This window comes from Stigmatopora nigra, chromosome 8 (assembly GCF_051989575.1).
Source record: "Stigmatopora nigra isolate UIUO_SnigA chromosome 8, RoL_Snig_1.1, whole genome shotgun sequence".
In the NCBI taxonomy this organism is placed as follows: Eukaryota; Metazoa; Chordata; class Actinopteri; order Syngnathiformes; family Syngnathidae; genus Stigmatopora; species Stigmatopora nigra.
The window spans coordinates 4,442,458-4,458,039 of NC_135515.1; the positions used below are offsets into that span (position 1 = coordinate 4,442,458).

At 44.8% G+C, this 15,582-nt stretch overlaps 1 protein-coding gene across 1 annotated transcript; it reads left to right on the forward strand.

Moving 5' to 3' along the window:
- Positions 1-489: 489 nt before the first annotated feature.
- Positions 490-15,198, forward strand: map3k10 (mitogen-activated protein kinase kinase kinase 10). The gene is made up of 11 exons (XM_077721950.1): positions 490-2,830; positions 9,650-9,830; positions 9,904-10,052; positions 10,645-10,820; positions 10,946-11,192; positions 11,558-11,680; positions 11,780-11,918; positions 12,152-12,264; positions 12,354-12,646; positions 12,862-13,354; positions 13,532-15,198. Exons 1-11 carry the CDS (start codon positions 1,948-1,950, stop codon positions 13,891-13,893), a joined length of 3,159 nt encoding a protein of 1,052 aa, XP_077578076.1. The 5' UTR covers positions 490-1,947; the 3' UTR covers positions 13,894-15,198.
- The last annotated feature ends 384 nt before the right edge of the window (positions 15,199-15,582 follow it).

The following is a 15,582-nucleotide window of genomic DNA, read 5'->3' on the forward strand; positions in this document are numbered from 1 at the left end:
TTGTTTCTAGTTGTATTATATTAGTGTAGCATGAGCATGCTTGTACTGCACACTTTGGACTGCAGAGATCAGTGTCGCACAAAAATATTTAACAGTGCAATATTATATTACAGTACACAGTGCCCCAATGTTTACAAATAGTGTAACAGTATATAGACTATGATGTCTTTGAAATAGAATATTGTCAAAGAAAATAATCCTACATATATTCCAATTTGTTCTCTGGTTGTGAACAGTGCTTAAGTTAATCTTTGACATCAGCATGTCATAATAATGATTAACCAGACATGGACATTATATGATATTGCTATTATTTACCATTACACTATCACATAAGTCTTTCATAATTAAACCAAGCTGTCGAACTAATTATCAGTGCACCGTTATCATTTTGACACGTTAACGATTCATGAGCTGCCTGCCACATTGATGTAGGTCAGCGATAGCGATTTGAGAACTGCACTACCCAGAGTGCAACAGAAACGCACCACAGCCACCATCGGCGTCGGCTCGGTGCGCCTCTCTGGTTGCAGCGGACTAAAGTCCCCCTCCACTGCCGTGTGTATTCCTGGCTACAACACACTTTCCATGGGAAACTGGGCCCAACGACATCTTTCTCCACTGTGGATCATCGGCAGGTCGCCCACTTGTTCCCCGAGCTAAGTGCACGCAAACCGGGCTGGATTTGTTTAGACGCCGAATGAGTCGTCCGGTGTTTTTGACAGCTCGGCGTGTCCAAATACCGATGGTGCTTTTTTGAGGAGATCTGGACATTTGGCACGACGAGGGACCCCACGGAGGTTAGACGTGTGCGTGATGTGTATCCCAAAGATGCAGTCTGACGCCCATAATAAGTCGATGGATGTTGCTATGCCCACGGCGCAGGTTAGGTTACAGCAAATATTTGCTTTTACTATAGCACAACCTCTCGGATGGGGCCTAAATCACTGTTGAAATATACTAATATGAAACGTGGCCTGCATTCATGTTGCACATGTCGAATGATGCTGTCAAATTATTAGTGTCTACCTGTCTTAAAGAAACCCCCCTCTCCAGATATTTAAAGACCCCCCTCAGCATCCTCCACTGATGGATAACCAAACACTTAACCGAGAATTCTTCCCATCCACTCTCATTGATTGCAACCTCTTGGTTTGTTGTGCCCACAATGAACTGTATTCCAGCTGTGGATTGAACGATTGGCTTTAAGCGGACCCTCTCTCTCTCTAGAGCCCGTCCGGGGGAACGTTTTAGGCCAGACCAGCCTGTCGGGATGTAGGGCAAAGAAAAGCCATCCATGTATCCAAGCCATCTATGCCATGCAATTTACGAGAGCGAAAGCAACCCATATTCGTGGAGATGGCTGATGGGGGAGGAGCGTCTACACTGGATAATGAGGACCCCCGCTCGGAGGATTGCACTAGGCTCTGTCAGACACTGTCATCTTTACTGGTAGTATAACCACAGCCAGACCCAATCTAATGAAGTCTCCTTTTTGGATCATCACAATTCATGGAAAAATCATCCAACACAAGGAATTGTCTTGCAGTTTGATTGACATGAACATTTACCCGTTAACTGTGAAGAGGAATGGGAAGTTAAAAGCCAGTGTTTTGTGAGGTGGAAGGGATTGGAGCTATGCCTTAAGAAGATAACACATATAGTTCTTACGGCAAAAATCCTGATAAATCATCGTTCCGTTTTTACGGATATCCGAGTATATTGTTCCCGAATAAACCGAGTCTTTTGGGGTGCCTTTCTTTGGAATGCTTAAAACATGCGGGGATGGGCGCACGGTATTCCCAGTTCTTTAATTTTCTGACCTCAAATAGCCAACCTTTGGTAAACGGGGACACCTCGTTTCGGTTGATGGACCCACGGTGTGTATTGTGCCTGAGTTGACCGAGGTCAGGCTTACATTGTGCAGCACCAGCCCGCCCGGCCTCCATGAACCCTTACGGTAGAGTGATTAATGCAGCGGCCCCCGTGTCCTGTGCCAGTTGCGGGGGCTGCTGCTCTCCACCTCCCCCGTGCCTCATCCCATCCACCATGTCCTTAATGTCACCAAACATGACCCCACCTCCTCTCATGTGCCCTGGCCCCATCACGCAAGTGGAGAATGGGAGTAGCTGGAACTCATCCTTTTGCTCTCCGGATTCTCATCCTGGTCTCGACTGCACGGCGCCCAACTCCTATTGGACGGCGGTGTTCGATTATGAGGCCACTGCGGATGAGGAGCTAACCCTGAAGCGTGGGGACCTCCTGGAGGTACTCTCCAAAGACTCCAAAGTGTCTGGGGATGAGGGTTGGTGGACAGGCAAGATCCAGGATAAGGTGGGCATCTTTCCCAGCAATTACGTGACAAAGGGGGACGCTCCAAACTACCAGCAGCTCACTGTGGACGTGGGTGAGTGTCCTTTGGAGGTCGACTTCTCCGAACTCCTCCTGGAGGAGGTTATCGGAGCGGGTGGATTTGGGAAGGTCTACAAAGGCTTGTGGCAGGGAGAAGAGGTTGCGGTCAAGGCTGCCCGGCAAGACCCCGATGAAGACATCAGTGTGACGGCAGAGAGTGTGCGCCAGGAGGCCAGGCTCTTCTGGATGCTCCGGCACCCCAATATTATCGCTCTGCGTGGGGTTTGCTTACGGGAACCCAACCTTTGCTTGGTTATGGAGTACGCCAGAGGCGGGGCCCTCAACCGAGCCTTGGCTGGGAAGAAGGTACCCCCGAGGGTGCTGGTGAACTGGGCCGTGCAGATCGCGACGGGGATGGACTACCTGCATAACCAGGCGTTTGTACCCATCATCCACAGAGATCTCAAGTCCAGCAATAGTGAGTACAAATCATTTTCTGTGTTTTATGATTAGAAAAGCTTTAAAAGGAACATCAACCAGGCTAACCAATATTGCCAAACTTGTAATAATCACTAGTTTATACATCATTTCAATTTTTTTTTTTTTGACGTTCAGTTTGTTAAATACATCAGGGCTAGTCACAGTTATTGTAAGCCTAAATTGTGTAAAATTGGTCTCCTTTGGCCATCTTTTTTTTCTGCCATCCGTCTGCTCCTCCTCTTGTTTGTCATCCGCCCCTAGTCCAGGAAAGCAGTTCTGCTCTGCAACTCACTGTGCTATTTTTGGTTCTTTGTGCTACTTGCTGTTTTAAAGACGCAGTTGCTGTTGTTGCTGCATTACACAAATGGCACAAAAGCCTGAATGCATGGAAGTGCACGAGCGCCTTTAATGTAGTTCAGATGATGAGTCTTGATCATCACTGGCATGCTTGATGGGGGGAATGGAGTGTGGGTGCCAGTGTGGGTGGGGAGGGCAGGATGCTGACTAAAGGCTCTTGGTAAAAAGGGCCAGACCGTTCAAGTGTATCGTAAACACAATAATATTGCTGATTGGCAAAAAAATGATTCCATCATTGTTTACATTGTTTTGATGCTTAGTTTTGTCTCCATTAAGGCTGAGGCGGGCATCAACTGCGATGCCATCAAATACCATGTTACATGGCATTGCTTCTGTGCCACTGAGTCATGCAGCTTGCGGCCTGCTTGCTGCGATAAATGTCAATGCCCTAATTTTTATTATTGTCTTGTAAACTTGTAAATAACAGCAGATAACAAATGCAGCAATGTTTTAGTCAGGGTTTGGACTCTCTAAATCCCCCTGTATATTTTGTTGAAAATGTGTGTGGGTTTTAATCAGCATCATATACGTAAATCTTTAAGTATGTATTAGAGCTAAGAGGTGTTTATTTTAGTTCCCTGGCATTTTCCTGTGAATAAAGTGGTTCAAGGGTTAGGTAATAATTTAGTCACCTAAATTTTGGGGCTATAAAACTATATACAAATTGATAAATGTGAGGATGATTGAAAAGTGCAACAGGCAGTAAATAGATTACTTTAAAAAGCCTTTATTTACACATGGTGATTTTTCTTCTCTTTTGTTAAGTGTGGGGTTTATCACATTATCCAAATCTGTCAAGATGTCAAGCATCAATTTTTGTAGGACTTTAGCGGTCTTTGGAATCCACAATGTACATTGATGCATGTACCGCGGGTGAGGAGACTGATGGGAAAGAACAAGAGAAGAAGAGTGTAGCGGTAAACAGTGGTTCATCTCCGTTTTGGATTACATCTCAGCTCATTGTCCGGGTGCACTGCTCTCAGGTGTCCTCTTCAAACCACCGACCACTTGGCACGGCTGGGCTCATAGAGCAGCCCCGAAGCCTCTTCTCGTGCCTTCACTGGGTTTTTTTCTAGCTCAGTTAAAAATGCATTGTTCCTCCACATTGTGTTAAAAAAAACTCACTAGTATGCTTTCTTCTAAAATTATGCTTTTGTAGTTCATATGTTGTGCTAGTGTACTTTGAATAGTTCACCTTTTGGACCTGGTGAGGCTCCGACTAGGGGATAATCTGATTACCATGACCTTCTTTAGGGTGATGTCACATTATGTTTGTGAGGACTGGCCTTGTGGTCATGCTTTCCCCGTCACCCTAATCCTTGATTTTCCTCAGGTTTCTCACAGCATCGGGTACTGGTCGCACTAGATCACATGTATAGGCTATCTTAAGGCACCCATTTTTGCACCATACCGTTTTTGGTGATTGAAACTGATCATTTGTAATGCTACTTATAGTCAGGTAGCATCTTTATTCTATTGCTATGTTTTTGCATGTCCCAATTCCCTATTTCATGACATGACTAAAAATATTTTTAACATTTTAGACCCGAGTGAGCAAAGTGCCACCTCCACCACTCAGTATGTCTGAGGGATTAACTCTTGGGACTCTTCTAATCCTTTTCTTCAACACTGTATCTCTTCTATATTCTCACAGGCATGGCCATACCCGACCACGCCTTATTATATTGTCCATATGGCGTGTCTCACCTCGTTAATCTTTTTGATAACCCCTTAGACCACTTGTTTGTTTCAATGCGCTGTTGCCACCAGCATTAAGTATTAACTGAAAATGGAGAGGGGGAACAGTAGGCTTCAATGACATTTCATTTGTGTTTTGTGCCTGTGAAATGACACTCTTAAAAAAAAAAAAACATACTCGATAAGCCTGCCCGGAGACACAAGGGCTCCCTCTATTCAGATGATTGTTGACTATGTAAACACGACTCACATTTGAAGTGGCAAAAACAGCATGCAATGTCAGCCTCTATTGCTCTTTTAGCTACATGCATGCATTTTTTTAAACAACTGTGGTAATTGTACCATGAAAAACATCCATTATCAAAGCTTGGTTCACTATATAGACAATTTGGAGTAATATTTAACAACTATTCACTTACAGACACTGAAACTGGGACATTTTATTAATATTTATTAGGTGTAGGTACCCTAACTTCCTCCTAAATGTACTAGAAATACCACAAGTTATTGTTAGATAAGTAGTATTAAGCAATATCGTTGACAGGTATGGTGATGTGACCATAAAAAAAAAGATGGGTATCCTTTTATTTCACCTAATATAATTGATTTGTTGATCTGCCTGCCTCACAGTATGGAGTTCAGGTTTAGAATCTCTGGTATGACTTTGTTGAGTAATGAACAATTATAAGACAGGCTGTTTATTCACATTTAGGCGTGTCTACACGAGATTTCAATGAGTACGTAGCCTTGTGTTGCGATAGAGGTCGGACAGCAGGACACTCTGGCGACTCTAGAGCGAGAGCCCACACTCTGTCCTACGCACGCACGTAGCACAAACATGTACACATTGCCACGGAGCAACAATGACCCCATTCTCACACCGCAGCTCAAGACAGAAAGGGAGCATGGCTCATCGTGGCAGAGGAGTCACTGCAGGGGAGGATGAGGAGGAGGAAGGGTGCTGGAGAAGCAGCCAAGGGCAACTGCAGCCAGGGAATGAAAGAGCACAGGCATGGATGCAAGCGAGCAAGGAGCAAAGCGGGAATGTAGAAAAAAACAACAACCCTGGAGCTTCAAATGGGAATGGAGAGATGGATGGGAGGATGGGGGAGGCATTGATGGATGATGGATGGATGCAGAGATGGGGACATGTATAACACCAGGTTGAGTTTTGTGTAAAAAATTAACTAGGCCACAAAGGAAGCAGAGTGGTATGGAATTAAAAGAAATATACTGCATCAAGGCATCTAAGGTGTCAAAACAGGTTGTCAAGAATGGCTTTTTTGGTCATTTCTCAAGTAAGATGTGTTTGTTTGGATTCATGAGTTAAATATGCCCATTAATTTGGTTACAAAAAAAACAGAGTAATTCCCGTAGTATCATCTAAGGATGTTAAATCATTGCTCTGATAGTCACAATTCGGAGATTCTACACTGAGTTTTGGCTTGTATGAGTCATTTTAACAACAGAGAGGAAATTTCTTAAATTTTGACAGACCTTTCGGAATGTGTATTTATTCAAGAGCTCAATTGATAAAAACTAACACAATCATTGCACCTATAGGGAACTTTACATTTGTGTAACTAAATTATGGGATAAGTGTTGACATATGAGTCATTGCACTTTGTCCTTAACATATGCTTGAATCACACCACTCAGTATACTTGCGTTGTAGTGACACTGACACCAGTCAGTACAACAATACACCCTCATGTGCAAACTTACTCATCTACTCTGATTATTTTCTCCACTGATCAATAATCAGTTGATAGCAGGCGAAAACCACCCCCTTCTCTTTACTGCAGTGCAGCACAGACCTAGTCTCCCCTTGGACCTGAAAATTATTGTGACACACTTTTCCTATCTACGCTCATGCTGCCTGTTTGACCTGACAAAGTACAAGGATAACACATTTCACGTAGAAGTTGATAACATACCGAATGTAGTTATCATTTTTTTAAGCTTTGTTTTCTCTTGTTTAAATGCAAAAGGAAGAAATGTTGTCTCCCCATTGATTGAATGGGGCTCCTCCTGGCCTGTTACTATGTTGACTCTTATATTAGAGGGTCATTGTTGTTGTTTGCCGGCAGCCTGGCACAGCGAGAGTTGACTTGGGCCAAACAAAGCGAGTGCTGGGCATTTGGCCGACCCGCAGCTCCTTTTGGCCCACGCATGAAGGCACTTTAACAGCAGCTGAGTTAAGAACTATACAGCAGGGCTCACTTGATTTTTTTGTCGTTTTGCATGTATGAGTGGACTAGCATTAAAGAGGCACATAGTTTGTATGTATATTGTATACAATGTATGGGAAAAAAAAATTCATAACATTATGTATACTATACATGACCTTACTAAGGCATTCCCACCATCTAAAATAGTACAATTGGGGTTTGAGTGGAAATGTGTCCAATCTTATATTAATTTCATCAAAGACAACAAAGAACAACAAATCAAAGAAAAATTGTGGCTTTTGGCTTGACAAAAAAATGCACACATTTTCATTTAATGTCTCTACGTCTTCAGTAAGAGAGAAAGGGAGGCCAGTCGTGTCACACAAACGTGGCAGCGGCGTTTGTGTGCAGACAAAGTGAATGACTGCAGGGGGAGAGTGTGCCTCGGCGCTTGGTTTGTGAAGCCAAGCAGGGGTATCGATGTCACTCGCTGCATGGGAAGAGACCCACCTGATGCCTGTAATTGGATTATATTTGGGAGTATTAAAATACAATGACTATTGCTTTGAAATTATAAAACTTCATTGGGAATATGTAAAAAAAAACAACGCTGCTCAATGCATTTCTGGGCTTAAACTGTGAGTAGAGAAAGGCTAGATGAGAAAAAGAGGCACATAGAGATTGCCAGCAAAAGGACAAAGGCTCTCCCTCCAGTCATTTCTCCTCTTTACCTCTGTAAGGCCGCATCTTTTCACCCATTCTCTTTATTCTCCTTCCTGCTTGTATGTCGCCTATCTGGCCAAAACATCAAGTTCTTCTATTTTCTCCCCGCCTCCTCTGGATGGACCGTGGCCCAGCTGCGATTCAGCCTCTGCCTCTTTCTGCCTCACGGTTATCATCTCGCATCGACATCACGCCAACATTTTTCTGTAGTTAATGAGGAGGTGGCTAATATGAGCAGAATCAGTATATCTCATTATGTAAGTAGTCACTGGTACTACAAGACCTACAATGCACTGCATTATCTAATGTAAGGATTTCTTGCTGTTGGCCATTCATCACTAACAATTGAAAATCCATACCTGTCAACTTTTACGTTTTTGCCGCATTTTATACATTTTTTGATCATTTCAAATTGTGTATGGCAGATAACAACTTTAATTACTATACTAAACTTTAGTCTATGCAAATGTGGCAACTTGTTCAGTTGATTATGCTTACAGATTTCTTTATTCTGGCGAGTGTGCATTGTTTTTAGTCATACAGACTAAATTCAGTGTTTTTGCCAAGGTTATTTTGCAGATGAAATTGAATATTTTTACACTACTTCTTCCTGAAATCATTGATTCAATTTCTGTTTTCAAAACGTCAATAACATACCGTCAAGAGCACAAACGTGTGGGTTTTCCTGGAGTGACACACCCGCTTTTCCCACCAGCGTGACCTCCGCCCTTGTTACCATCACATCGAAGTGATGACAAGGCACTTTAGCCATAACAACACCCAAAGTTGTTTGACATGTTCTTCCCTCACGCCTACAATGACATGAAGTCACATATTGATGGATATAAAAATATTAATGGTGTGCAATAGATTCCACATGCTAAAATGAATTTGCACGTGAATAGCCTTCACAATTCACACTGCAGAATTACTGCCTTTTACACAGTTGGGAATCCAACTAAATGACTCAAGTAATGGAAAACATGCACAATTAGTTAACTTTTATTTGTTTGGCAGTGCATCTTTGCAAGTCAAGCTGAGTAATTGGGCAATGAATTGACTGTGTAAAACTAAAAACAGGTTTATCCAAGAGCTTGCGGACAAAGAGACACACCTTTTATCACGTAAAAGCTTTGCTGCGTATGTCGTGGAGAGCATGTGTATGTAAACAGACTCTGCTAAATGTGTGTGTGTGTGTGTGTGTGTGTTATGGTGAGCTTGGCCACCCTTTGCATAAGCCTGCAGATAAGAGTGAGAGCGAGAAGCCAGCTTCCACCTGCCTCCCAGTACTTGCCAAGTGTGTACACTCCAAATATTTCCATAGCGTGCTCGCACGCGGAAAAAAAGGAGGAAGTCTTTCGTGGTGTATGAGACAGAGATGTTGAATGAAGGGCCGAAAAGTTGCCAGCACAAGAATCTTACCTGTTGTCGTCTGTAGTGGTCTATAACTGCATTGAATTGAATGTTTTGGTTACCTTTCATGCTCAAAACTATGCAAAACACCATTGACTTGCTATGGAATAGCATCTTTGTCATGGTGTTTGAGTTTGTGTATGGTCACAGAATTAAGGTAAATGTAGCTTAAGGTATCCTGTCTTACAATACAATAAAAAAATGTCAATGTGTTTTGTAGGTGTAGGCGGGACAGTGTGAAATTTGCATATTAAACCTGAACTGGTATTTTGCCATATTATACATTATCTATATACGTATACCATATACTCCCTAAAATATACAGTCGTTTCATTGAAAACTTTATTTTTTCTGGAGTCCAAGACTTTTTTGTTAATTTGCTCATTTTAACATTTTTCTATTTGAATGATTGCATTGGTATTGACAATAAACTGAATCTTCTGAATCCACTTCAGTCCTCATTCTGGAGCCAGCGGAGCGAGACGACCTGAGCGAGAAAACCTTGAAGATCACCGACTTTGGCCTGGCACGCGAGTGGCACCAAACCACCAAGATGAGCGCGGCGGGCACCTATGCGTGGATGGCGCCCGAGGTCATCAAACTATCCCTCTTCTCTAAGAGCAGCGACGTTTGGAGGCAAGCGCCCCGCTCGCAGTCCCCTGTCCCCTCCATTACACGTGGCATGACATCTCGTTTTGTGTTGTCACAGTTTTGGCGTGCTACTGTGGGAGCTGCTGACTGGCGAGGTTCCCTACAGAGAAATAGACGCGTTGGCTGTGGCCTACGGCGTGGCCGTCAACAAGCTCACGCTTCCCGTCCCATCGACGTGTCCTGAACCTTTTGCTCAACTTTTAGCAGGTAAGCCATGTGATCCATCCCAGTCAGGTTTCACACAAGAGAGAGCATCTTTATTCTCATAATGCAAAACACAACAAAATTTTGTCCATCGGTTTCCGACTGTTATATCATTACATTTTTGTCTGCATAGTCGTTACACTTCACAATTTTAATAAATCACAAAAACAACCCAAGTCTATAAAAATGGGGTTTATTTAGGGAAAATAAAGTTCAAAGTACCTTGCTGAATGGCAAACAGTACTCCACTCTGGGGGTAATAACTGGTTGTACCACCCTAGGCAACAATAATTGTGTGGAGGAATGTTGGTAATATTTTTTTCATTTTTAAATACATGTAAGTGCTTAGAACAGCATGTCAATATGACCTGAGTCAGTTATTATACTTTACTTCTACATTCAGGGCTGACTTGTATATTTTGAGTAACAAATTGTCCATTTCATGATGGAGCAAAGCAGCTCCAGACATCTTTACGACCACTTGGCCTTCTGTACACAACTAACACCCCAAGGGAAACAAAGACTACGATTGAGATTACGATTCCAATGAATTTAATACCCCTGAGCTCATGTTGTTGTGCGATTAATCCCCCAGAATGCTGGAGCCCGAACCCCCACAGCAGGCCCTCTTTTACCAGCATCCACCAGCGGTTACTAGCCATCGAACATTCGGCCATGTTCCAGATGCCCCTGGAGTCCTTCCACTCCTTGCAGGAAGACTGGAGGCTGGAGATCCAGCAGATGTTTGACGAGCTGCGGGCCAAGGAGAAGGTGAAATCTCACTTTGTCGACACCCCCCCACGGGTGTTCGAGCACCTTAGCGGCAAACGGAGGTGTCGGAAGAAGTGCTAACGAAGCCAGGGAGAAGTAAAAACTGTCTTTGTCTCTCTGGTTAGGAGCTGAGGTCCTGGGAGGAAGCGCTGGCTCGGGCAGCCCAAGAACAGCGGGAACAGGAAGAGCAGCTGAGGAGGCGGGAGCAAGAGCTTGCCGAGCGAGAGATCGACATTGTGGAGCGAGAGCTCAACATCATCATCCATCAGATGTACCAGGAGAAGCCCAGCGTGAAAAAGAGGAAGGGGCACTTTAAGAAGAGCAGGCTGTTGAAGCTGTGCAGGGATGGCAATAGCATCAGTCTGCCATCTGGTGGGTGCAGTTATGTATACAATGTTTGTGTCTGTGTGGGTGGGCTTTTGTGGATTATAATTTAAGAATAACTTCCATTTAACATCAAACACCCATCTACTAATCATGTATTGCCCTATTTATGTTTATTTAACCTTTTACACTGTGTAGTGGTTCTTTTTTTCCCTAAAAGATTGAAGTAGCAGCATTTTTATTTGATTGAACTCCTTTTTATTTTATGCTATTTCCTTCCCTTTCATTTAGTGTGCGCTTTTATTTTTATTTGTAGAAGTCTACTTTCATTTATCACCATTTATCATCATTCTATTTCTGAAACGTGTCAATTCATTATTGTTTACATGTTTCTTTTTGTCATCCACTTATAGGGTTCGAGCATAAAATCACAGTACAGGCATCCCCGAGTGTGGACAAGAGGAAAACGCAGGGCATCGAGAGCACCACGCCACCCGCCAGCCCTGGTGTCATCCCACGCCTCCGAGCCATCCGACGTGAGATCTTCAGCTGTTTCTCAAATGTTAAACTACTTCAACTGAGACCCAGTGTAACATTAGGGAAATTGTTTTTATGTGTATGTGTGTGTATAACAGTAACCCCAGGTGACGGCAACAAGACGTGGGGCCGAAGCGCAGTTTGCAAGAAAGAAGACTTGTCAGCCGGCAAGAAGAAAGGACGCACGTGGGGACCTAGCTCCACCCACCAGAAAGAGAGGGTCGGAGGCGAGGACAAGTATGGCTACTCATACTTATAATATGTTTACCCTTATTTTCAAATTTTTATGCTCATCTTTTATTGCAATTGATCTCTACAGCTGTCAATGACGGCAAGTGGGTTCACTTTTTGGGCCCAAAAATAACCTGGTCCAGACCACATGAGATCCAAACTAAGTTTTTGTAGAAAAATCTCACTCTGTCGAGTAAGGACACTTTTGATTCAATGCCATCCCTTTTTTTCCCTCCCAGACTGAAATCACTAAGCGAGGGTGGCAAAGTTTGGTCCTCCAGTGCCCCCAATCTGGGCAAGTCTCCAAAACATGCCCCCATGACGGTGGGCTTTTCCAGCCTTAGTGAAATGGGTGAGTTGCTCATTTCATTTTTGCTCCTGACTGACTTTACATATGCCATGTTTTTTTTTTTATCTTGAATGTTTTTGTTTGTTTTTTAGAGGAGTGCTGCGAACTGGAGGAGTCGCCAGGGTCTCTTCAGCCCTCCGAGACCAGCAGCAATGGGGCAGCTGACGACTCAAGCTCCCTGTGGAGCAACCTGGGCTCCAGCACCGCCGTCAGTTCATCCGGCGCCAGCTCCGCTCAGGGTTCCGTGGGCGCGGCGTCGGGGCACCAGGACTCGCTGAGACACTGCGGGCAGAGGAAGCGGAGCGACATGCTGTTGCTGGGTTGTGCTTCGCTCTTGGCCTCTGTTGGCCTGGGGCAAGACCTGATGCAGCATGGAAGATTCCAGGTCAGAAAGTGAACACTAACAATATTTAGCGGCATAGTTTTAGGAAATTAGAGATGATTTTTATTCGCCTGCGATTGGCTAAGAGTTGGCTGGGATTTTCCATGCACTCCCCAGGCCTGTGTGGGTTTTCTCCAGTTCAGAAAATGAATAAATGAACGGTACGGCCTTAATATGATGGAGCGCAGTCCAACAATGTTTGTTGTCGTTGGGCTCAGGCACTCCAAGACGAGCAAGATGTGCGAGAAGAGCAGCGGAAGAAGAAAGAAAGCCTTTTCCAACGCACAGGCCGCTTCCGGCGCAGCACGTCGCCCCCCAGCAGAAACCTCTCCCTGCCCCTTTCCCGCCAGCACGAGTGCACGCTGCCCTCGTTGGAGCCGTCGCCGTCCGTCACGCTTCTCTCGCTGTCCTCGCTGTCGGACTGCAACTCCACCAAGTCCCTCCTCCCCTCCGACCCGGACGACTACTCGCTGACGCCGGCGGCGTCCTCCCTCAATCCGTTGCTGGATTTCCGGGCAGAGAGTTTCAAGAAGGAGCCCAACAGGTCGTTGACGCCCACCCATGTGTCAGCAGCAACGGCCATCAGGAGGGGGCATCGACGCACGCCGTCCGACGGCGCCATAAGACCTCGGGCGCAGAGCCAGGCTCATCGCAGGACGCCGTCAGATGGGAGCTTACCCACGCCTCTTCCGCTGGGGGGAGCCGTCAAAGGTATGGGGCTCAAGAGTCAGCCGGGCTCCAGCACCCTCAGCGATATTAATAATATATTATTATTGAAAACAATTAAAAATAGAAATTGCAAAGTGAAAATAATGTTCTAGAAGAACAACATAAAGATATATATATATATATATATATATATATATATTTTTTTTTTTTTCTTTCCAGATACTCTGGACCACTTGGACATCCCCCGCTTGTCAGAACCCAGCACCATCTTACCGCTCCCTCAACGGCGAAAAGCCCCCGCGCCGCCCGTCCCCGACTCGACCCCCTTCTGTCTCATCAGCCCGTTGGAGCGACCCAAGACGTTGGAATTTGCCGCTCGTCCCCGGCCCACTCCCACCCGGGTGCGCGCCGACCCTCGTAGGCCGAGCACTCAGTCCGGGACCCGTGTCCGTAACAGAAACGGGGGCACTGTGCGGCCCAGCCTGATGGACATGGATGTCGAGGGGCAGAATTTGGACCACACGGTACCCCTCTGTGGGGATTTGCAGGCTGCCGCTCTTTGTGGACATCAGTACACATAGTGAGGACACTTTTCTTTTTGTACTGTCAAACCTTCATTTTCTGAACCGCTTATCCTCTTAAAGGTCACAAGGGTGCTGGAGCCTATCCCAGCTATCTACGGGACACCCTGAATCAGTGGCCAGTCCAGGAGACGGACAACCATTCACGCTAGGGGCATAATGGAGTGTTGAACTAGCCTACCCTGCATGTTTTGTGATTGTGGGAGGAAACCGGAGAACCCGGACAAAACCCACCCAACCCCAGGGCAACATGCAAAGTCCACACCGTGAGGACCCTCCTGGGATCGAACTATCGACCCCAGAAATGTGAGGCCGTCACTCCAACATTCCTTCTTTTGAGCATTCCACTAAGACAGTGGTGTCAAATATACAACCCGTGGGCTTGGAAGCGGCCCATTGGGGGCTCCAAGTCGGCCCGCGGTGTTGTTCTTTCTGTAGCTCCTTCTTAGTGTACATACAGCATCCTATGCTATAATTTTGACACAAGCCGAGATTTATGTGCCCGAGTGTGGCTCAAGTTTATCTCCGCACTCACTTTCATCCATCGCCTCCCCATCAAAACGAATGGTACGTTTAGCGCCTTCATTGGCAACCAAACGACCTAATTATGCCGTTCTGATTACAACATATTCCCTCACCTTGCGTCCGTCCGCTTCCTACCTTCTGCTTGCGTCCTTCCAACAGAATAATATTCGTACATGCAATTGTTCCGTCACCCACGTGGTGTTTTCCCCTTCATCTTATGAAACTTGTTGCATCAAGAAAGCAAAATCGCAGGCATTTTGCGGGAAATGTTGGCAAAAAAAAAAACATCCTACTAATGGAGGTACCTATTAACCCATTCAACCACTAGGAAATGATCATGTTTATTCAGTATTTGACCCAAAGCATATTAAGGGTACATTGAAAAATACTCCAAGAATAATATGAGTATTTTTAGTGTGACCTTAACACTGAATCGCCTGTTTTATTTTTGTCACATCTCGCACGTATGCCCATATCTCACGACGGATACACGTTGACCTTTCGATCCAAACGCAACCGGCGTCCACCTCACGTCCACCCAGACCCCGCCCGTCTCCCGGTGCCCTAACGGTACCCGCCTCGGTCCCTTCAGGAGCCTTTGTCGTTGGGCCTCTTGCAGCTGACAAATCACGTTGGACTTGTTACATTACTTTGCTAATAAGTGAGTAAGTGTGAGTGGATGTTGATATGTAAGTTGTGTGTGTGTGTGTTATTATATGTATGGGATGAACTTCTTGTTCTCATGAGTATTTATTATGATTAAATTAATTGTTATTGGGAGTCGTTATCATGAGTTTTTGTTCCAAACGCGGCTTTGAGTGTAGTACTGCGTAAAGTCGTCTAGGTGTCGCTAGAGTGCAGAATGATGTCATCTTTTTAATAAGGTCCTTAGACGCCGGTCTGTTGCCTAGCAACCATCTTTCCACCGTGGTGACGCTATCAAAAGCAACTACAAAAGGCAGACAAAAAAAGACAGAAACTGTTCAGGGTCATGAATGAGGTTATTGAAGACTGGATTGGGCTGTTTTTTTTGTTCAACAAAAGTAGGACAAGGCGTTTTTGTTAAATAGATATATATATAATTTAATGTAAAGCTTTTTCTTCTTGTAAAAAGACCATGTATAGGAGGGTTTTTTCCCTTCTATAGTAAGCCTTTAAAAAACA